The sequence below is a fragment of the Rhinolophus ferrumequinum genome, chromosome 24, assembly GCF_004115265.2.
Source record: "Rhinolophus ferrumequinum isolate MPI-CBG mRhiFer1 chromosome 24, mRhiFer1_v1.p, whole genome shotgun sequence".
Classification (NCBI taxonomy): Eukaryota; Metazoa; Chordata; class Mammalia; order Chiroptera; family Rhinolophidae; genus Rhinolophus; species Rhinolophus ferrumequinum.
The window spans coordinates 23,056,969-23,078,533 of NC_046307.1; the positions used below are offsets into that span (position 1 = coordinate 23,056,969).

General features: G+C 51.3%; 1 protein-coding gene across 4 annotated transcripts in view; it reads right to left on the minus strand.

The window, feature by feature from the left end:
* The window catches only part of ANXA6 (annexin A6), a 46,598-nt gene that overhangs the window by 16,703 nt on the left and 8,330 nt on the right, over positions 1 to 21,565 (minus strand). For 3 of the 4 annotated variants that reach the window (XM_033096170.1, XM_033096167.1, XM_033096168.1), the window contains 14 exons: positions 20,089 to 20,129; positions 14,823 to 14,913; positions 14,036 to 14,130; positions 13,378 to 13,491; positions 11,961 to 12,051; positions 10,973 to 11,052; positions 9,161 to 9,217; positions 8,245 to 8,338; positions 7,720 to 7,815; positions 6,493 to 6,551; positions 5,348 to 5,470; positions 3,944 to 4,002; positions 2,498 to 2,576; positions 172 to 253 (listed from right to left, as the gene is read on the minus strand). In XM_033096170.1, coding sequence (XP_032952061.1) covers positions 172 to 253; positions 2,498 to 2,576; positions 3,944 to 4,002; positions 5,348 to 5,470; positions 6,493 to 6,551; positions 7,720 to 7,815; positions 8,245 to 8,338; positions 9,161 to 9,217; positions 10,973 to 11,052; positions 11,961 to 12,051; positions 13,378 to 13,491; positions 14,036 to 14,130; positions 14,823 to 14,913; positions 20,089 to 20,106 — 1,138 coding nt within the window. In that variant the 5' untranslated portion in view covers positions 20,107 to 20,129. The remainder of the gene's footprint in view (positions 1 to 171; positions 254 to 2,497; positions 2,577 to 3,943; positions 4,003 to 5,347; positions 5,471 to 6,492; positions 6,552 to 7,719; positions 7,816 to 8,244; positions 8,339 to 9,160; positions 9,218 to 10,972; positions 11,053 to 11,960; positions 12,052 to 13,377; positions 13,492 to 14,035; positions 14,131 to 14,822; positions 14,914 to 20,088; positions 20,130 to 21,565) is intronic. The other variant, XM_033096171.1, reaches the window with a different exon arrangement.

Consider the following 21,565-nt stretch of genomic DNA (forward strand, 5'->3'; position numbering starts at 1 on the left):
ACAAACCCTCTCCCTCCCGTCCTCCCTATTCAGGGAGACAGGAGCCTCCTCAGGAGGGTGGAGACTCAGGGACCCCAGCTGGAGGCCTCATCTCTTGCTCCTGCCCGGCCCACTGCCCAACCTGCCACACTTGCGGCCCCAGAGACCCCCGCCCCTTTGTGTCCCCCTTACCAAGACCCTTCATGGCTTTCCTCAGTGCTTTGGCGTCTGCATCAGGGTTGAAGTCATTGGCTGGACACACAGTTCCCTTCAGCTGCAACAAGCAGAAAGAGACTCAGCAGGTGTCTGGAGGCCCCTCTGGGGGCCAGGCCAAGAGAGGAGCATGCGGGGGAGGGGAGGCTTTCCCCATGAGCCCCAAACCAAGCAGCTTGGGGGGACAGAGGCGGGGGTGAAGGCATAGCAGACAGAGCCTTGACCTAGAGCTGGAGAAGGGACGAAAGAGACAGATAGACAGAGCCAGGCCAGGGATCAGGGCAAGTGCTGGTCGAGGGAAAAGTGGCCGGGCTCCTGCCCCAGGAGTCGGCTCTGACCTAGCTCCACTGGGGCCTCCCCAGTCCCCCAGAATCATGCCCTGTTCCCGAGGCCCTTCTGCCTCTTAAAGAGCCATCGCGGCCGGCCCAGTGGCTCAGGCGGTTAGAGCTCCACGCTCCTAACTCCGAAGGCTGCCGGTTTGATTCCCACATGGGCAAGTGGGCTCTCAACCACAAGGTTGCCAGTTCGATTCCTCGAGTCCCGCAAGGGATGGTGGGCTCCGCCCTCTGCAACTAAGATTGAACACGGCACCTTGAGCTGAGCTGCCACTGAGCTCCTGGATGGCTCAGTTGGTTAGAGTGCGTTCTGTCAACCACAAGGTTGCCGGTTCGACTCCTGCAAGGGATGGTGGGCTGTGCCCCCTGCAACTAACAACGGCAACTGGACCTGGAGCTGAGCTGCGCCCTCCACAACTAAGACTGAAAGGACAACAACTTGAAGCTGAACGGCACCCTCCACAACTAAGATTGAAAGGACAACAACTTGACCTGGAAAAAAAAAAAAGGCCTGGAAGTACACGCTGTTCCCCAATAAAGTCCTGTCCCCTTCCCCAATAAAATATTAAAAAAAAAAAAAAAAGAGCCATCGCCCCTGAAAAGGCAACAGGAATGTTCTAGAATACCAGAACAAGATTTCTCAAATTTCAGTCACTTCTTCATAACATTTCCCATATTTGCATACATCCTATGCTACTTCTTAATATTTTTACTTAAATGCAATTCTTTTCTGTTTTACGTAAATGCTTCCATTTTGAAGTATATTTAAATACTTCCAAAGGTCAAGGCTTTGGTCCATTTTGTTCTTTGACGTATCCTACCATAGTGCCTGACGGAGTAAGCACTCAAAAAATATTTGTTAAATGTTAAACAAATATTTGTTAAATATTTGTTAATGAATGCAAATAATTTTATATCATTATCATGAATAGAAAGTTGGTATCAGGTCCCATAAACGGACAATAACCCATAAGAATGAATGTAATATAAACAAAAAAACATGATGTCAAATATGTGTCACCACATTTAACTGAGATGCCATTTTGGACAAAAGCAAAAACTCTGAACTTGAAGTTGGCTCTCTCAGCTCTCTCTGTGAAAAAGGAAAATCAGCAAGTGTGGCAGAGATGTGGCACTAAAATGAGACCCTCTCTTTGACATAAAGATTACAGATATAAAAAAGGAGTAGCTTTCTTACCATGTCAGGTTCAGGGTTGTTTAATGCCCTGGAGGACCCCGTCCCCCAAACTAAATTAATTTCTCAGATAACCTAAGATCATCTGCAATGACAGTTCTTGCCTTATAATTTGGGAAACATTGTCCTAGAACATCAGCGCTCAAGAGTCCTTCAAGGGCACCGAGATTGCCATGTCAAACAGCCTCATTTTAAAGATGAAGACAGACGCTCAGAGACTGGTGGGGACCTGCCTAAGGTGGCACCGCAAGTGCGTACCAGAGAATCCAACGTTCCAAATATTTTTTGTGTGAACCACATGCTACCGATCCCTGGAATGGTTTGCCCCAAGCACTTCTGTGAAAACTTCCATCATCGCCCTTTGCGGAGCCTGGGTCTGAGGATGGTCAGGACAATCGTGAATCTTCTAGTGCATTCAGAGGGGCCCCTCTGTTCTTAGCTTTCATGCCTCCTAGGTCCAACTGGGAGGCCCAGGATGGGATAGGCCCCTCCATGGAACCAGCCAGGTCTCCATTCAGCAAGCACTGTTAGTAGTTAGTGGGCCGGAACACTTCCCAGCATGTTAGAAGTTAAGGCGGGAAGCAGATGCCCAGCCCAGAGGTGCCCGCCCCCCCATTCATCACTCCAAGAGGAAAAGGAAGCTTCAGATGTGAGAACCAATGTCTCAGGTTGGCCACCAGGGGGCAGCTGGGTGCCAACCAGAAGAGCAGGAATGTGAGAGCAGGAGTGGAAGCCAGTGGTCAAGAGGTCAAGCAGGAGGTGGGGAGGGTCTGACCTCTACTCGGGCCACTGCACTAAGCTCCCACATCTGATAGGCCACCTGCGCTGCCTCCGGGAAGAACTGGCCAGCAGCACTGGAATGGAGGGGGTTTGGGGAAGGACAGGAGGGAATGTCATCATAGGTGACACTCCACACGTACAACACATACCACATATACCACACATAACGCGCGCGCGCGCGCGCGCGCACACACACACACACACACACACACACACACACTTTCTTTAAATCCATCTACCTTCTCCACAACTTATGCCTCATCCATTTAACAGAGCCCTTACTTCATTTCTGAGAACCTTCTACCCTCTCTTGAGACCCCCTACAATGCTGGCTCTGCCTTCCTGGCCCCCAGTCCCTTTCTCCAATCCTTCAACCTCCCCTTTCTTCCTTATAATTTGAGTGATTTCTATTCAAGTCTCTCCCTCAAACAAGTGAATGACCAGCTTATGGCCACATCCTCTCTACAGCTCCTCCTGCAAAGCACCTGGGTGTATCAGGTGCTCAGTAAATGTCTGCAGAACTGAATCAGCCCCTATGGCACTGACCAAAGGGTAACAGGAGATTCTCATAGCCCTTATACGCCTTTCACTGGATCCTGATACGCCCCACAGAAGGGAAATCTCAGTATCTACAGTTCCCTTCCCAGCACACAAATCTGGTCAAGTCATGCCCCAATTTAATCTCTTCAACTACCAGCTCTTCTGGCTCCCCACTACCCCAAGTAGAGGTTCACATGCCAGGAAGAGGCTCCCAGGCCCTGCTCTGCTCTCGGCCTCATAGATGTTTCCAGCATCTACCAGAGTATGACCTCAGTTATAAAAATGAACCAGGCTGTGAACCTTCTCATCTCTAGGCCTTTCCTCACCCCAAACACTCTCCTCCAGAGCGTGTCTTCACCCCTTCCTCCTTTTCCCTTTCCTCGCTGGGTCTCAGTGTCGTTATCCCCAGGAGCTTCCCCCAGTCTGGGTTGTACACCTACATGTGCTTTCATAAGCACGTGTATCCTCCCCCATCACAGGACTGCCCCGTATGTGCGCCCGGGTCTGTATGGCTTTCTAGGCTGCAAGCATCATCAGGTGCTTCCCCACGAAGGTACTTAGTACAAATATGCTGAATAAATGAGTAGAGAGAGCAGGCATCTGTATTTTTTCCATGACGAAACTGAGAAGCAGCTATGAAGTAGCAGGACCTGGCCCCTCAAATTCTGATTCCTGGTCCACACTCCTAGAGTGACTTTCCAACTTCACAAGAGCAGACATCTCCATGTACAGGAGACAACATTCATGTTCACACACACACTCAGACTTTCTCCTGCCTGGTGCTCCTGGCTCCAAGGAATCCCCAAGCTCATCTAATCCATCCGCCCATCAGGACGAGGACCAGGAGAGTCCTGGCCTGCCACCCCCAAGGCCACTCCCCCGGGACCAAGAAGCCACTTACTCATCATCTCCCCCACACAGCTTCAGCAGAGCCTTCTTGTACTCGCCAGAGGTATCATTCTGGGGTGAAGGAAAGAGAGAAAGGTTACCGCTTACCAAACTTTGGGGTCCTCTCAGACGAGAGAAGGTTCTGGAGAGCCCCAAATGGGGGAAGGCTCTATGCTTATGCATAGCAGCCCTGCCTGTCTTCCTGTCTGGAGGTGGCTGAGACCATGAAACAGTGGTGTGTGGGTAAATATTTAACAACTGGCTCTCTGGGAAAGAAAGAGAAAAAGCCCTGATTTGTAGCATTTGCCAAGTTCCATGGTATACATAGTTCCAAAGGATAATTTCAAGCTACCAATATGACTTCACAGAAGGTGGAATTAAGAAGAGATGTTTGCTACTCTGCTGAGCCAGACCCTGCACACCAGATAATCAGTCCCCAGCCCAGCCCTCCCAAGTGAGAACAGTCCGTGAAACTCAGACTTCACACACAAAAACACTACGAAGTGCCAAAACCAAACAAATGTACATTGATTTGTACATTAGATGTGACATGTTGGAGCTTCATAAAGGCTGTGGGACATTCTGAGGTAAAGAAACTGGCTTGTCTTGGTTTATTCTAGTTTTTTCCAAACATTTTCCTGTGGAACCTTTTTTCACCGGATGCCTATAAAATTGCTCTTTAGAAACACACTTTGGGGAAAACAGCTTGAACTCAGAAAGCTTTATCCACTCATCCCCAGCCCGCCCAAAAAAAGAGGAAAAAAAAACCCCTCAACTTGCTATTTGTTTCTTGACCAAGTCTCATGGACTGGACACTCTAGGGCAGGGGTGTCCAAACTGCGGCCCCGCGGGCCAACTGCGGCCCGCAATCCATTGTTAATTGGCCCGCAGCAAATTCCAAAAATATATTTAGTTTACTTAAATAAACCAGGTGAGGCAACACGTACTTCATCTCGAGTGAGTGGCCCGGCTGTTTGTGTGTTTTACCGCACATGGCCCTTGGTAAAAAACGTTGAAAGAAGTTTGGACACCCCTGCTCTAGGGGTCCTCAATTGGCCCAGGGCCAAGAGGTCCCAAATTAACTCTCATTTGTTGTCTTTAATGTCCCCCCACCCGCCACCCCTTCCAGGAGATTGCCCTTGGGATGGTCGTCATCCTGGACTCAGCTTGTGTTCCCTTGAGGACCCAGTCTTCCTCTTAAAAGGTGCCTCACGTACTCCACGTCTCACAATCACCACCAGACTTGCTTATCGGTTGAATTGCCTCGCGTTTCCTGAATGTGCTACAAGGCAGGGGCTCCTGCAGTTCCCCAGAGACTGCAGCTTTCTAGGATAGTTCCTTTTCTCCTGGGAGTGGTTCCCAAGCCTCGTCTCAGCAGCGTGCCTCTGTCCCTCCCTGTCCCCTCTCGGCTCCTCACCTTGATCATGCTGTAGAGGGACTTTGCATACTTGGTCCTGAATATCTCCCGGATGTCAAGCATGTCCAGCTCACTGCGGGAGACCATGATGCGGATCAGCGTGTTGTCCCGAGTCCCCAGGCCCTGGAAAACCAGTGGGTTTTGGGGACAGGATGTTGGGAGGAGGCTACAGTGCTGGGAGCCCCCAGCTTCGTTGCAAATACAATTTTTTGCAATAAAATGTTAACATGAAGAACAAAAGAAGCCAAACATTGCCATTCCCTGTGAGGTGTCCTGCGTGTCCCTTCTGCTTTCATCTCCCTCCTCCCTCCTCTTTATCATTTCCGCCCTTGACTTCCCTTCGGATTGTACCTCACTTTGTAACTTGAAGCAATATATGGCTTAGGTTTGCATGTTTTGGAGCTTTGTAAATATGTCACTGTGAAGTTATTTTTCATGCCACTCCTGATGGACACTGTGTTGTCTCTAGTTTTTTCCTAATATGGACAACACTGCTAAGAATGTTATGAACTCATGCACTTTCGCACATCACTCCAGGGCTGAGCTGCCGGCCCTCATTCTGGCACGAAGACAGAGGATGGGCTACTGTCCACTTGCCCCTGTGGGATGGCCTCTGGCCTCTGGCAACAAACGACTGCGTTCCTTTACCCTGTGTGCTGTGGAAATATCATCAGTTTCTTTGTGTCTGTGTGGAAGTTACTGGAAAGCAGTGGTCTCAGTATACGCCCAGAGTATACTGAAATGGAATCACTGCGCCACAGGGATCACTGCTAAGAGTATCAGGACTCTTAGCAATTGCCAAAGTGCTTCCCACTTACCTGTGTACACTAGATATAAACATGCTGGTTAATTAATATTTTTTAAAAGTGTGGGCTTCCAACCCATCTGGCTGGATGGATCAGGTATAGGCTGTCACTTTACTCTCTTATCAATCATGAGGTCGGGACAGGTATTTGGGTAAGGTGTGTGACCAGGAAGCATTCCAGGCTCTGGAGCTTTCCTGGGACATAGAGCCATCACTCTGTCTTGTGCCCAATCCCTTGAAGGCTCTCATTGGCCAGTGAATGCCAAGGACTTATGTAAGAGCCCCAACAGTCTTGTGGGGGCGGGCAGAGGTCCCCTTCCCCATCAACCCCAGCCATTACCTTCATGGCTTTGAAGAGCCTTTCAGCGAAATACTCTGAGGTGCTCCGGATACACTTCACTGAGAAGAGGGAGGAAGAGACAGTTATTCTGGCTGCTTCGGAAGGGGCATACTGTGGCCCGACCCCTCCTTTGTTTCCATTCCTCGGTGGCCTCCAAGCTCAAACCCAGGAAGAATTCTGGCTCCTGATAACCCGCAGCCCACTTTTGTCACAAACCCAGGGGATAAAGAAATCAGGAAATGGGCCTGTTGTAATGTGAGTAGTGTGTTACAAAGACCCACTTCATCTTTCTAGTCCTTTGGGGTTTCACAGGGAACTGGGCCCGGTGGACGGCAGCATCTGAGGGGAGCTGGGAAAGGTGTTCTTTAGACTCTGCTACACTAGAAAAATACTGGTATTGGCGGCTGAACCACTGGGTCCTGCTGCCACAGTGGGCCAGAACCTGACAACTGGAAATAGGGTTGGTGGGGGACAGCTCTGGGTGGGAAGATGAGGTCTGGACTGTAAGCCCTCCCCCAGGAAATATGCACACACAATCTATCCCAGGCTCCGACGGGCTGACTCTTGGAATGGCTGGCTTGCAAGGGCTTCTGGGTCAAGCAGTCTATCCCCTCTGCCCGCATTTGTCGGATGAGGAAATTAAGGCCCAGCAGGATAAGTGACTTGCTCCAAGTCAACAGCAGACTTGGGAGAAGACCTAGGTTTGAATCTTGACTTCACCATTGACTAATCAACTGCTAGCATCCCATGTATGCATAGTACCTCCCAGTTTATTACAAAATGACCCCTTGGCAAGTGATGCAGCCTCAGTGAGACGTGGTTTCCTTCTCTGTGAAATAGAGACAATGACAGTGCCCATATCCGGGTCCTTTATAAAAATGAAACACTTAGCACAGTGCCTGGCACACAGTATTGGCTCCACAAAATCCACTCTCCTGATCAGTATTGCCCGATCTCTGACCCCCGGCCCCCAGCCCACTGCTCTTTCTTGTCCTACCACACACACTAGAGGACTGAGCAGGAGGAAGTCAGCGCCCGAGGCTCAACTCCCTGCCTCCCCGGCCTCGGCCATGCTGCCCTGGCTAAACCTTTAGAATTCACTGTCCATCTGGTTCTCGCCTGCCCATCTCCAGCCGACAGAATTGCCCTTTTCCATTCTCGGCCTTGTTCCTGGGCCAGAATCCCAGACTCCCTCAGAGGCCCTGGAAATGCAACATCAGAACATACCCACAGCCAGCATCAGCTTCTCAAAGTCCCCGGACAACTCCCCTCGGATACTGGCTTCGATGGGCTTCCCCGTGGTCTTCAGATACTCATCAAACACTGAGTCGGACAGAGAGACAGGGTCGTCAAGAGTGCCCCCAGGGCACTGAGAACAGCAGGGACTCGCGAAGGGGAGGGAGCAGTGGCCAGGACCAAGCGCCAACATGAAGGCAGGGCTAGTCTGTTGGGAGGTGGCAGGGAGGTCCTGCATATCACCCGCCACCATGCAGTCACGCTGCGTATGCTGTGAGGGTCTGTGTGTACCTCCTACTCCAACATGAAGACAGGACTGGTACTTGGATGGAAGGGCTAAGCATCCTGTTAATGACTCTGGTGAGAGACCATCCAAACCACTGTCTAATGAAACCAAGGGTTTGGGTTGCAGATGAAGCAGCTATCATGCTCTATTTAGTAGGAAAGGAAAAGAGAATGGAATCCTTGGCACAACCCCGCAGGGGCAGCTGTGAGGCCGCTCTGGCGCTTGCTTACCCAATCGAAGATGCTGCTTGCTGCGATTTCCCAAAATGTAAATGAACTGGGCTTCATCTGTTCCCCATTTCAGTTCCCCTGCCTCGTACAGCTCCTGAAGGGGAAGCAGTTGGATGTAACTGAAAGAGGAAACCTCCAGAGACAGGATCCACTGGCCAAGCCAGTCAGAATGGATGTTGGATCCCTGAGCCTACCAGTAATTGGTAGCCTCAGGACCTTTTCCTATACTGTATACCTTTCACCCTTTCTTTCTGGGGAAACTCAGTTCTACTCAACCCTCAAGTGCCAGAGTCGGTGCCCCATTTGTTCTCAAAGCATTTCATGATGGCCCCAGGCAGAGTTCTGTTTCCCTCCCTTCCTCTCTCTTCTAGGCTCCTATAGCTTTCTGTTTCTTTATAGCTTTGATTCACTGTGTATTAAAATGATTTCTTTATATGCCTATCTCTCCACTATGGCATGGGCTCCTTCAGGACAGGGACTATATCTTAACGTTCTCTATATCCGCCCCTGCAATGTTACTGGCACGTAGTGGGGCTCAAAACACCTGGAATATACAGTATATCCAGGGAGAAGGTGTTTGTGTGATTAACATATGTCTGTCTCTCCCAGTACTGTCTGATTTTGTTGAGACAGTTCTCCGATGTGTGGCAGAGTGCCTAGCACATAGTAGGTGTTCAATAAATATTAATTAACTGAATGAATAAATGAACAAATGATAAAAGCTCCAAAATACATCTCATCAACTTTAAATATCCTGTGTACCTTTGAAAGATAATATAAACAGAGCGCTATATAAATGATGGCTGAGTCAGTTATTTCTGGTATTTCATGCAAATTACTTTGCCTCCAGCCTTCCCCAGATCCCCAACCTCTCGCCTCTGTGCCTAGGGGGCCTCTATCATACGTGCTTGTTTACCTGGACATCCTGTTGCACCAAATCCTCGCTCACGACATCGTCCTCCTCCCTGGTTCCCTGGGCAGAGAGACAAGGCACATGTAGTTCAAATATCAGAGCCAGGGGGAAAGCCCACATGCCAGTGGTGGCGACAGGAGGCCGGGAAAACCATGGTGGCCCAGAAATGTCCAGGAGCAGCTGCCACTGGATCAAGATGGCAGCATCTATTTTGTGCAGAATCATAGTCCCTCCCATTGGCTTTTCCCTTCATCCTTGGAGCTGGGACCACACAGGGGAGTCCTGAGAATAATCAAGGTCCTTCCCAGAGGAAGCAGAGTTTTGTACCAAGAACATCTCTGAGGACAGGGCCCCTGTCACAATGTGCCCCAACAATATTATAGGGGTCAAAAGTCTGCACAATGTGCGTCCTAGTAGCGCTTCCCAGACCTTAACCCAAAGAATTCACCAATGAGGATTTGAGACGGGGGCACTCAGATCTGAGCTCACAGGCTAGAAGGCACCAAATGCCATTGGACTTTGTTGCCTCCCCCCAGACCGCCTGCCCCATCTGACAGAGGAGGACACTCACAGCGGGCAGGGGACAGCCCTACTAGGCTGCTTGATTATGTGGGCAGAGGTCAAACCTGTGCTTATTTCCTCTTCCCCTGGATTGTGCATTTCAGGATCTTAACCCCCCTGGTTCTCTTTGGGACTGAGCTTAAGAAGACAGAGCTAGCAGGCTTACAAACCGTGCCACGTCATTGCCCACTTGGTGTCAAAGGGTGAGGAGGCAACATCTTTGGCTAAGACACAGGCTGGAACTCTCTTTTCAGAACATGCCCTTTGAAAATGGGGGCAAAGGTCACACTTTCCAACACTGGATGTTTCTGATAATTCCCCAGCTGCTTAATATAGGACGTGGATTGTTATAGTAATGGGAGGAAGAAAACTGGTGTAAAATGTGGGTGAAGTTGGGGAGGAAGTGAAAGAAACAAACAGGTGGCTTGATTTACATAGAAAGCTTCCTCAAGGTTTGGTCCTTGGAGCTGGGCTTGCGACATCTCAATGCCTGTGAGGCCAGACCGGTACAGGTGAAATAGCAGGTTAGACCTGCTTTCCAGCCCCCTTGCAGTCCTGCAAAATGCAGGCCTGATATGGCCAGAACTTTCAATTATTCGAAAGAATCCATGAATCTGGGTTTTTGAGCAAAATCTCCCTATGTGTAATTGTTAGCAACTAACTCAAAGTGGTTGTGTCTGTGCGTGTTTAAGCACACTGTGTGGGAAAACAAAGGAAAAAATGCCAACTTGGCAGGTTGAATTCAGCTGGGGACAGCAGGCTGCAGCCTCGTCACAGTTTCTTTTATACGTGTTCCTTGGTGGGGGGGTTGGACTGTGAGGGATGCAGTGAAGACAGCGCCTGCTGATGGCCTCAGGTATGTGCTGAAGTGGCTGAAGAAGCAATGGAAGGAGGGAGGCCCCGAGAGGACAGAGGAAGGAGGTCACAGGAAAGGATATTCCTGGCCCCAAGACAGAAGGGTGTGCGCACATGGAAATGTAAGTCACCTGCCTGTGCAAACCAGGGCGAACAAAACAGACCCCTGGACAATCAAGCTCTACACCCAGGGGAACCAGACAGAAACCATCTCAAGATCAAGGATAAAATGGACAGAGGGAAAGGGGTTGGCCACAGTGGAGGAGGAGAATTTTATACTCAAGGAGACTCCAAGGAGTCCCTCACAGGCCACCCTGCCTCGGGGTACAGGGAGGTGCCCACAGCTGTCTGCCTGCACTCCGCTAGGGAGCTCAGGGGAGGGCCCCGGGGTAGACCAACCTGGAGCAGGACCACCAGCATCTTCTGGAAGTGGCCAGAGGTGTCGCCAATGATGTCAGCCTCCAGGTCTCGCTCATAGGCTGCAGGGAAGGAACACAAGCTCTAGTCCCATCCTCAGGAGACCCCAGAGATCCAGGCTAAAGGTCCCTGCCGCCCCCAAATGATCAGATACTGATTACAAATCCCCAAACCCAGCTCTCCATGATGGCCATGGCGACCCCCAGGGCGTATTTTCAGTTATTTATACTGACCCATGACACGATGTGATGGAATCTGTCTACTTCTCTCTATTCTCACCGGTGCCATCCTACTCTGGGCAGTGGCTACAGCCTTCTGACTATTCCCTCTGCTTCTGCTCTCACTCCTCCAATCCAAAACAACAAGGGTGATCACCTTAAATCCCATATCTGATCATGGGCTCCCCTGCTTCCCATTGGACTTAGAATAAATAAAGCCTCACCCCTTTGTCTTGGCCTACAAGGCCCTGTGTGTTCCTGCCCTGCCCTCCACCACCCCTGCCTCACACTGGCTCCCAGGCTCATTTCTGCCCCAGGCCCTTTGGACTTGCCATTCCCTCGGCCTGCCGGGATCTTCTCCCCACTCTTTACACAAATGGCTCCTTCTCATTTCCTCCCCAAACAGGCTTTTCTTGACCCCCTGTCTGAAGCAGGCCCTCCCCTGCTAAAGTACGATTCTTTTTATCTTGTTTGTTTCCTTTATAACACAACCACATGTCATCATCGTGTTTACCTGTTTATGGTCTATACCCCCCTTATCTCATTAGTCTATAAGCTCTGAGGCAGGGTTTACACGGGTTTTGCCAATCCTGAGAACCTAGCACACTGCCCAGCACAGAGCAGGTACTTATTGGATGGACAGATCAGTGGGAAGGAGGAAAGGTGGCTGAATCCGATCTTAGGATCTCCACCCTTGCAATCACCCTCATTTCCAATCTGAAATCCTGAATGGCCCCTCCTGCTTATCTCACCATCTTTGTATGCTGCTACCAGCTGGTGCATCTGCTCATTGGTCCGGGAAGCCAAGATCTCAATGAGGCACTTCTCATCGGTGCCAATGCCCTGGGAGAAGAGAACGGACACATGAGTCAAAGGCCAGGATGGCACCTTGAGCTGAACTGCCGCTGAGCTCCCGGATGGCTCAATTGGTTGGAGCGCGTCCTCTCAACCACAAGGTTGCCGGTTCAATTCCCACAAGGGATGGTGGGCTGCGCCTCTGCAACTAGCAACGGCAACTGGACCTACAGCTGAGCTGTGCCCTCCACAACTAAGACTGAAAGGACAACAACTTGAAGCTGAACAGCACCCTCCACAACTAAGAATGAAAGGACAACAACTTGACTTGGAAAAAAGACCTGGAAGTACACACTGTTCCCCAATAAAAAAGTCCTGTTCCTCTTTCCCAATAAAATCTTTAAAAAAAAAAAAAAAAGGCCAGGATGGGAGGCCATCAGTCACGGGTTAGGATTGTGGAGTGGCCAGGGCTATAAAACCCCAGCATTTAGGTACTCCTACAGTTTGTAGGCACTGACTGGGAGCTGCTTGTCTGAAAATCAAAAGACATGGGTTCTAGTCCCACCTCTGCCTGCAGCTTGCTTTGTGACATCTTATTAAGAAACTATCTTTCTGGGCCTCAGTTTTCTCATCTGTAAAATGGAGAGGCTACTACTTGCTTTGCCAAATTCACAGGGAGATTGAAAGGGTAATAATCTCTCACATGGCTAAGTTTATCAGTTTATGAAATGAATTCATGTTCAATAGCTCACCTGAGGCAAAGATCACAGCACATTGTAAACTGTAAAGTCCTGGATACACTTTTGGGTTCTTGATCTCTCTCTGCTTCCTAGGGAGTGACCTTCTATCTCCACCAACTGAGCTGCTCCTCACATCCTAACGAACCTCCCCAAGCTCTCTGGCCATTTTTTCTCTAGCCTGGAATGACCTTCCCGTTCTGATCAACCAAATCCTCTCCAGGCTTTTGGGCCCAACTTGGCCCTCTCATGTTCTATGCCACCCTAGGCCCAGGGCCTGCCTCCCAACCTCCTTTATTATGCCCTTGGCCTTTGGGTGTTGAACACCATTTGTCCCCACGTCCCTGTATCCTGCTTCCTCAGGACAGTTAGATACTGGTGTGGGGCTCTGGGCCAAGGCTCCCTTTCACAGGGTCTGCCTCACACTGACGTCTGTCCCACCGACGTCTGTCCCACCACAGGAGACTGTGGTGCCCCTCTGGGATAGGGTCTAGGCAGACAGGGTGTGCCTCTCGAAAGCAGGTTACATCCTTGGGTGGGTGCAGGGCTCACTGAATACTCGCTGCAGAGGCCAGAATCTTTCCCTTAATCACACCACCACCCCCAACACACACATAGACAGACCCACGCTTCTTACCGAGATGGCGTCTTTGATTTCTTTGGCATCACAGTAGGCAAGTGGCCTCATCAGACCCACAATCAGTCGTTCAAACTTCCCTGTCAGCTCATACTTCAAGTCAGCAATGAGGTCCTGCGGGATGGGGGTGGGGGAAGAGAAGGAGGAGGAGGAGAAGAAGGGAAGAGCAGTTATAATGATAAGAATTACATGGAATGAGCATTACACTCTGTACGGGCACTGGGCTAAGTAAGCTCATTTAATCGTCACTCTTGGAGGGATGCGCTGTCATCAGCCCTAAGACACAGGCTGAGACATCGGGTAACTTGACCAAAGTCACAGAGCTGGCAAAGGGTGGTGCAGGGTTCAAGTCCGCGGCACCCTGCCTCTTCCCCACGGCTGTTTACTTGTTTACTTGTGTCTCTCCCACTACCTGTGAGTCCACAGGGTTGACACCTCACAGGTCTTATTCACCGGCACAGCCCTCACACCCAGACCACAGCAAGGGTTCTAGGCATTTGTGGCTGAATGGTCCCTGACTGAAGAGAAAAGGAGGGCAGAAGTGCCAGCACCGAGGCTGACCTGGAGTAAAATACCCAGGAAAGACCCTGAATGAACACACAGGTGAACGAAATCATTCCTGACCCCTCACCGCCCCCCCTTTGGTTGCCATGGTTACCTTGCCATAGAGGGACTTATAGCTCTGGCAGATCTCCTGCCTCTGCCTGTTGCTCCGGGAAGTGATCAGCTCCAGTATGGCCTCCTTGTCACTGCCTAGAAGAGGGGAGGGTACCCGTCATCCTATGCCAGCCTGCCTCCAGGAAGCCCACCAGGGCTGCTCCCTGCAGTCCTCGGCATCAGCCTTCTGCCCCTGAGGCAGTGGTATGGGGGACAGGCGGGACAAGCATCTATGAGGATCTGTTAAGCCCCCACTGAAAAGGACGACAGCACCCACAGTATCTGAGCACAGAGGGCCTGTCACTCAGCTCATCACACAAACAAGGAAACGGAGGCCCAGAGGAGGGCAAGGACTCACTCAAGGTCTCACAAGGAGCCTGGCTTAGAAAAACCCAGGTGTCCTAACACCCAGGACTGGGTTCTTTCAACAAGGAAAATGGAAGAGAATAACGAGCACCAAATTCAGGGTAACGGTTACCCCCGTGAAAAAAGGCAGGGTTGGTATTATCACCAGGAAGACCTGCTAAGGAGGTTCCAACTATATAAGAAAGCAAGTGCCATTTCTCAAGTGGGGTCGCACGCCTGTGGGTGAAGCTTCTATTATTCTTTAAACCTTTTTTGTTGGTCTGGAATATTTCATTATACAATTGTGAAATATAATTTTAAAAAGGAGACCAAAGAATGAGTAAGCGAATCTCATCCCTACCCCCTACATATGGGGACACCCCCAAGCCCCAGTGAATCCTGCTCCTTTTCCTTCAGCCCCACTCCCAGTGGCTGGCACCCACCGAAGCCCTTCATGGCGGTGTACAGAGCCTCAGCATCCTGGTTGGGATCGAAGTCTGGGAAGTCACGAATGGAACCGCGGTACTTGGCACCCTGTGGAGAGAAAAGGTGAGCTGTAGACCTTGGCCCTGAACGGGGCTCCTAGCCCCACCCGCAGGCCACACTCCCAGCCCTAGCCACAGACAGAGTCCAGGCTTAGCCCCCCTCCCCTAAAATTGGGCACTGACCACAGAAAGCCTAGGCAAGGAGAAGGGTGACTCTCCTGGTACCTTCTTCCACAACCTGACCCAAGGAGGGTGCCACTGCCCCACAGGAGGGTGGCTCAGCAAAGCCCTCGGCCCTGCACTGTCCCAAGACCCAGAGATAAAAAGCCCGGCTGACTGCAGAGGCTGGAAATGAGCCCTATAACAGTAACAAGAGCCCCTCATATTTGTATGGCACTTTCCGGTTTACAAAGCCCTTCCACCTCCATTGTGATGATTTTAGCAACTTGGGGAAGCACTTCAGATGATCTCTATCACAGAAACAAAGGGGCCAAGCCCAGAAAAGGGAAGCTTCTTGCTGGAGTCACTGGAATCCAGATCTCTGGCCTGTTTGCTTCTGCTCTCCAGAAACCCTGAAGCTGCCAGCTTCTTACAGTGGGGTCTCAACCCGGGGAGCCCACAGCCACACTCAGAATCAACGCCAAGGCAAAGCGTCGCCCCTCTGGGCCCAGTAAACTGAGCCATGAACTGGCATCTGAAGGTAAGCTGGCTGGATCCTCGAGGTGAATGGGGTGGAAAGGCAGAGCCAAAGGATCTTAGACATTGAACCTGAATGCACAATGGGCTGGTTCACAGAGAAGTCAGACGTGGGTCAGCTACCCGGCCCCGGGAAGCATGGGCCAGGAGGGCAGCGTGGGCTGGGGGAACTGAGCATGCCAGGGCTCCGGGCTCTGAGCGCAAGGCTCGGCAACAGGGCACTCAGCCGGTGCCAGGCCCGATGCTTTGGGCTAAAGATTCAGAGAGAAAGAAGCCCTGACCATGTCTTTCATGACCTTCTGACTCAGTGGAGGAGAGAGACAAGCATACATATTAGCATTAAGCTTGTAGTAAATACCCTAAGACAGAGGCAAAGTAATGTGGGGAAACAGAGGAGGCTGAGTCCAGCTGGGGGAGGCAACCAGGCAAGGCTTCGTGGAAGGGGTGGGGATGGCCCACATAAACGTGCCTTACAGCAGGCAGAAGTGGATAGGCCAAAATGAGCCTCCCACCACCTCCTACGTCTTCCAGTGCCTTCACTGCGGGACCTGGCCAGGCGTTTGGATGCTCTTTGGTTTATGTCTGCAGTTGCTGGCTCCGCAGAGGTATGCAGGCGTGGGCGCAGGGTTGCTATTTTAAGTTCTGACGGGGCGGGTGACCAGAAAGGGACACGGTCCCCTTCCCGCCACTGGTCAATTCCTCGTAACCCGATCACAGCCCTGGGCAGAGAAGGAAAGACACCAAATTCCTGGACCAGAAAAGAGATACTCCCTCCAGAAAGCTTTAAGAGTGTCTGTCCGGCTCATAGATATATTCCTAGCACCTAGCACAGGCCTTGGCACAACTAGGCACTCAGTAAAGGTGTGTTTCCTAGATGAATGGGTGCGAGAATGGATGACGACTGAATATATTCTGAGCAGGTTGAACGTTTCCTCGTAAAGGATGAGTAACGGCTGGGGGAGGGAGCAGGGGAGAGGCAAAGGGCTCCACGCAGAGGAAACAGCATGGCACAGGCCTGGAGCGGAGCAAGCAAACCACATTCACAGACACGAGCCCAGATACTTCAGCACTCAGTGCAGACGCCCAAAGTTGCCAAGATCATGGGAGTGTAAATTGCCAGGAGGGAATGAGGAGAAGAGAAGGTGGAAGTGTGTCCCCAGGCTGAAGGGCAAAGATCTCAGCAGTGACAGCGAGCTGACGAGCCTCTCTGTTGCTGTTCCTCCATTGTCACCCTGCTCCCTCCTCACACACTACGTGTTTGGGGAAGGGACTGCGGTTGAAAGATGAGGCAATGCCATCCTGGGGGAAGGGAGGTCTAATGACCGACACACGGCTTGATCAGAACTTTCCCTTAGACACAGGCTGATAATCTTAGAGAGCAGCAGGGCCGGTCTCCCACGTGGGTCTTTGCACAGGAACAATAAAACCTTCTAGGGGGGCTGCCTGCCAGACTAGTTAACCTAGGACTCTTCAGGATCACAGCCACCAGAAGAGGAAGACACAGGGACTTAGCACTGGTCACATGTTAGACACACATAGACAATCCTTCAAATCCCAGGCCCAGGTGTCCCACCATCAGTCCTTCTCACACCAACTTGGTGAATTCTGCATCGCCAAGTGCCACCATTGCAGCTAGCTGTCCCTATGTCTCCTCCTCTAGCAGACAGGTTCCGGGCTTCAGGTAGCCATGACCGAGGGGAGGAGAGAGCAGAGGCAAAGGGACTTTCCACCTTGAAATATTCAACAGGTCCCGATGCCAGCTGGTGAGCAGCCTAGACCCTGGGGCTCTGTGGTCTTGGGCCCCATCCAGGCTGCTGCTCGAGTAGGAGTCCCGAGGCCTCTCGCGAGCAGAAGCGACATCACTCAGAGAGAAGGCTGCTGGCCAGACAGAGCTCCTCCACCTGAGAGCTGCCTTCAGCATACCTGACGCCAGCCTCATCTCTGCAGCTCCTGGAGCCCCAAACACCGGCACCTGCCCCTCTTGCTCTGTCCTCAAAGTGTCCGTATGCCCATCTCCATGTTCAGTCAAACCCAGACATCCCTGAGACACCGAGGCCATAGAGCCATGCTGCCAGGACCTTTCTATGACACTACAGTATTTCTTCACATATTTGGGCTTCAAGTTCCTTTCTTCTGAAAGGAAGGAAAGGGAGAATAACACAATTAATTATCACAGTAGAAGTAATTGGGGGTGATCCGGACGAGAGAAGAGGGTGAGTGGCTCATTCTGTACATGTGTGGTGTGTGTTGAGAAGGGAACCGGGGTGCTAATAATTGGAAATAGTGGACACATATTTCAGCTCAGTGGAAGGAAATCCTCTCACACTTCTCTAGTATTGTCTTCTGCCACTACTCCCCTCAACAAGCCCTTGCACTGCAAGCATGCCAAGGTGCTGGTACGGCCTGAACACACTGCACCCCTCCGCGCTGGCCTTTTGTTCCAGCATCGCCTCTACCTAAACCATCTCAGCCTCTTGCTCTTTCCGAGCAGCTCCTCCAGGCAGCTTTCCTGTTCCCTCCACCTGCGTGCTCCCAGAGCTCCTTTTCTGCCCCCACCAGAGCATCAGCAGCGTGCATGGGGGATTCCAACTCACCCCATGGAACCCAGGACCCCTAAGGCACTGCCACCCTGGGACTTCTGCTTGCAGGATGTGCACCGGCCCCTGGCCCATGGCAACAAGAAACCACGGGTGAGCCAGGCAGACAGCGTGGTGTGGGAGAACTGCATCAGGAGTCCAAAGAACTGTGCCCTGGGTTCTGGCCCCTCTGACCTCCCAGGGCCTGATCTGTCCACTTCAGGCACCTAGAACCCTGCAGTTTGAATGCCGCTCAGGAAGTAGCTCGGGGGTGACAACACATGGGAAATGGGGAACAGCAAAAGTCTGCCTTGGCTCTTTGCCCATAACCACCAACACTCTCTCGTCCTGGTCAGAGGCCACTTGTGCAAAGTATGCTTCTCAGAGCCTGAGAGGGAGGCCATGGCTAAGACACTTGAGTGCACTCCTCCTGTATCACGCTGTGCTCTTCAAAAACTGTCAATAGGGGGCCAGCCCGGTGACTCAGGCAGTTGGAGCTCCATGCTCCTAACTCCGAAGGCTGCTGGTTTGATTCCCACATGGGCCAGTGGGCTCCGCCCCCTGAAACTAAGATTGAACACGGCACCTTGAGCAGAGCTGCCGCTGAGCTCCCGGATGGCTCAGTTGGTTGGAGCACATCCTCTCAACCACAAGGTTGCCGGTTCGACTCCTGCAAGGGATGGTGGGCTGCGCCCCCTGCAACTAGCAACGGCAACTGGACCTGGAGCTGAGCTGTGCCCTCCACAACTAAGATTGAAAGGACAACAATTGACTTGGAAAAAAGTCCTGGAAGTACACACTGTTCCCCAATAAAGTCCTGTTCCCCTTCCCCAATAAAAATCTAAAACAAAACAAAACATAAAAAACCTGTCAATAGGTATCCTTAAGGCGCGCTTCACTGGGTGGCAGGTCATGAAGACAGGGACCAAGTTTAGTTTTCACTGAGCTCAACCACTTCATAATAGAAACTGAGGCCCAAGGGGGTAAAGAACTTACTCAAGATCACACAGCTCCTGCATTATATCTGTGGCCAGTAGCTCTGTGACTGAAGTGGGGGGTGAAAGGGGCCAAGGCAGGTGTCCCTTAGTTTTATTCTCCCTATTTGCTCCCATCGTTGCCGTGACCACATCTCTTTCTCTAAGGCCAACCGACAGATCAATCACTCTCAGGCAAACGCTGGCACAGAATGACACCTAGCTCTGACCAAGGACAGAACCCAATCTTGGCCACACACAGGAATAAACGCTCTGATATACGTCCAATTCTACTGCCCAGTAAAGTGGTCACACAGCATCAAAGACTGGGGTCTCCCAATCCAGGGAAACGTAATCCCAAATGCATGTGACAGGGAACATTTCCATCTCCAGAGCAGAGAGGACCTGCTAATGCTTTTGCCTCTGCAGTATCTGTCTCCCTTCCTGGAGAAACCACTCTTGGGCCATACAGTTCAGATGGGACCAACTCCGCCACCTGGATCCAAGTTACCCAGGCCCAGCTAATGAGAACCAAACCTGACTTTCCCTGGAATCATGGGAAATAAACTTTGTTGTTTCCTACAGGCTCCCCAGGAAGCGGAAGAGAAGCCTGGAGCTGCTGGTGACCAGTGCGCCAAATCAGGGAAGAGCCTGCCCAAGAACAAAGCCACTCAGAGGAAGCCCAGTTCAGAGGCAGAAGCCAGACCCTATCATTTGAGCCCCTGGATCCAGCCAGACCTGAAGCTCTGAGCTTCTCAGTCATGTGAGCCAATACCCATCCTTTCTGCTCTGGATGTTGTGTGTTGCCATGGGTTACTCACATCTGAAAGACCTGGGACTTGTAAGAGGAGCACGCAAAGCCTGAAAATCTCCCCTGTTCCTCTCAAGAAGGTTCCAGGGCTCAGTGCAGCAGGCCTAGGACGAGCCCAGGCCCAGAGAAGGCAGAGTACAGCCTTTGGGAGGGGAGAGACTCCTTACCTGTGCTGGTTTGGCCATGGTCTCAGGTTGTGCAGAAAACACTACGGAGAAGAAAGAGACCCCATGAGACTCCCCTCTCCTCCATTCTTTCCTCCAAATTTCCTCACCCTCCCTTCCTCCCAAGGGAGAGTATGTTCCCCCTGTTCTTTCCCAGCTGCCCCCAGCCCTTCAGGTTGAATGATACCCAAAGACCTGAGTCAGGGCCAAATGCATTCTTCAGAGCACAATGGACAGACTAGCCAGTGTCCAGACACTCACACCAGCATGGGAAAGGGACTCGGAACCCAGAGGGAGAAGGGTCACAACCAGTGACCGCACGATTCCCCCAGGCTGTGGAGGGCACTTTCTCAGATACAGTCTCACTTAACGCTCACAGCAATCCTTCCCTGCATCAAATCCCCCTGTTTGACAGAGGAGAAAACTGAAGGGGGGGGGCAGGGGTTAGGGAGGTTAAATAATCTGCCCAAAGTCACACAACTTAAAACTGAATTCAGCGAAGTCCCAATTCCAGGGTCCATGCGATCTGCACCACGCGTGCTCTTTCCAAGTCACCGAGAACAGTTCTAGAACCCAGGGCTTAGCGCCCTGCAGATGAGAAAACTCAAGGGGTTCCTCGTCCCCTGTTGCAAATATCTGAAGGGTTATGGTTCCTGTACACGTCAATAAACACGTCTTCAGCCTCTGCTCCGATAAGGCACTGCGCTAGGTACTGAGGATACAGCAGTAGATAAAAGAGTACATAAAACCCTGCTTTTCTGGAGCTTACTCTGTAACGGAGAAGAATAACAAAAGTCTATGATAAAAACTAGGGAGAAAAGATGAAGCTTGGTTAGGAAGGAGTGACAAGGGGTGCAGTCCCAGGCAGAGCGAGGGGTCGGAGGGTCTCATGGACCACGTGGCTACCTGGGGCAGTGCGGTCAAGGGGCTCAGTGTGGCTGACGTGGCAACAGGCAATGGGGGCAGGGACACTGGGAACCAGTACCTGAGGTCCCTGGGAAGGTTTTGGAATTTTCTTTAACGGGACAGAAAGTCACAGGGAGGTGGTGATTGAACAAACAGGACACACGATCTCACTGAAGGGGATGGCAGGGGACAGGGTCGACAATGAAGGAGGAGGAAGAAACCAAGATATCTGACCTAAAAAGCAATGAAAGAAGGGATGTAACTGGTTTGGAAAAGGGAAGAGAAGGGGGAGGCGGCTGGGGTCATGAGCACCCTCTGCCGGAAGGCAAAGATGCAAGTGAAGCAATCTTCTCAGGATGACAGATGGAGAAACGAGGACCAGTGCTTTCCATTCTATGAAATTGGTACTTTTTTTTTTAACCCTGTCTATGTTACTTTTTAAAAGTACAAAACCCCAACTCTATTAGACTAATATTTAGTAAGACATACGAGGTGCTGAACTAGAAGAGAGGGTAGACACCAAAGAGACATTTCAGCTCAGTGCTTTCCAGTTTTCCACATCAATCCCACCGGA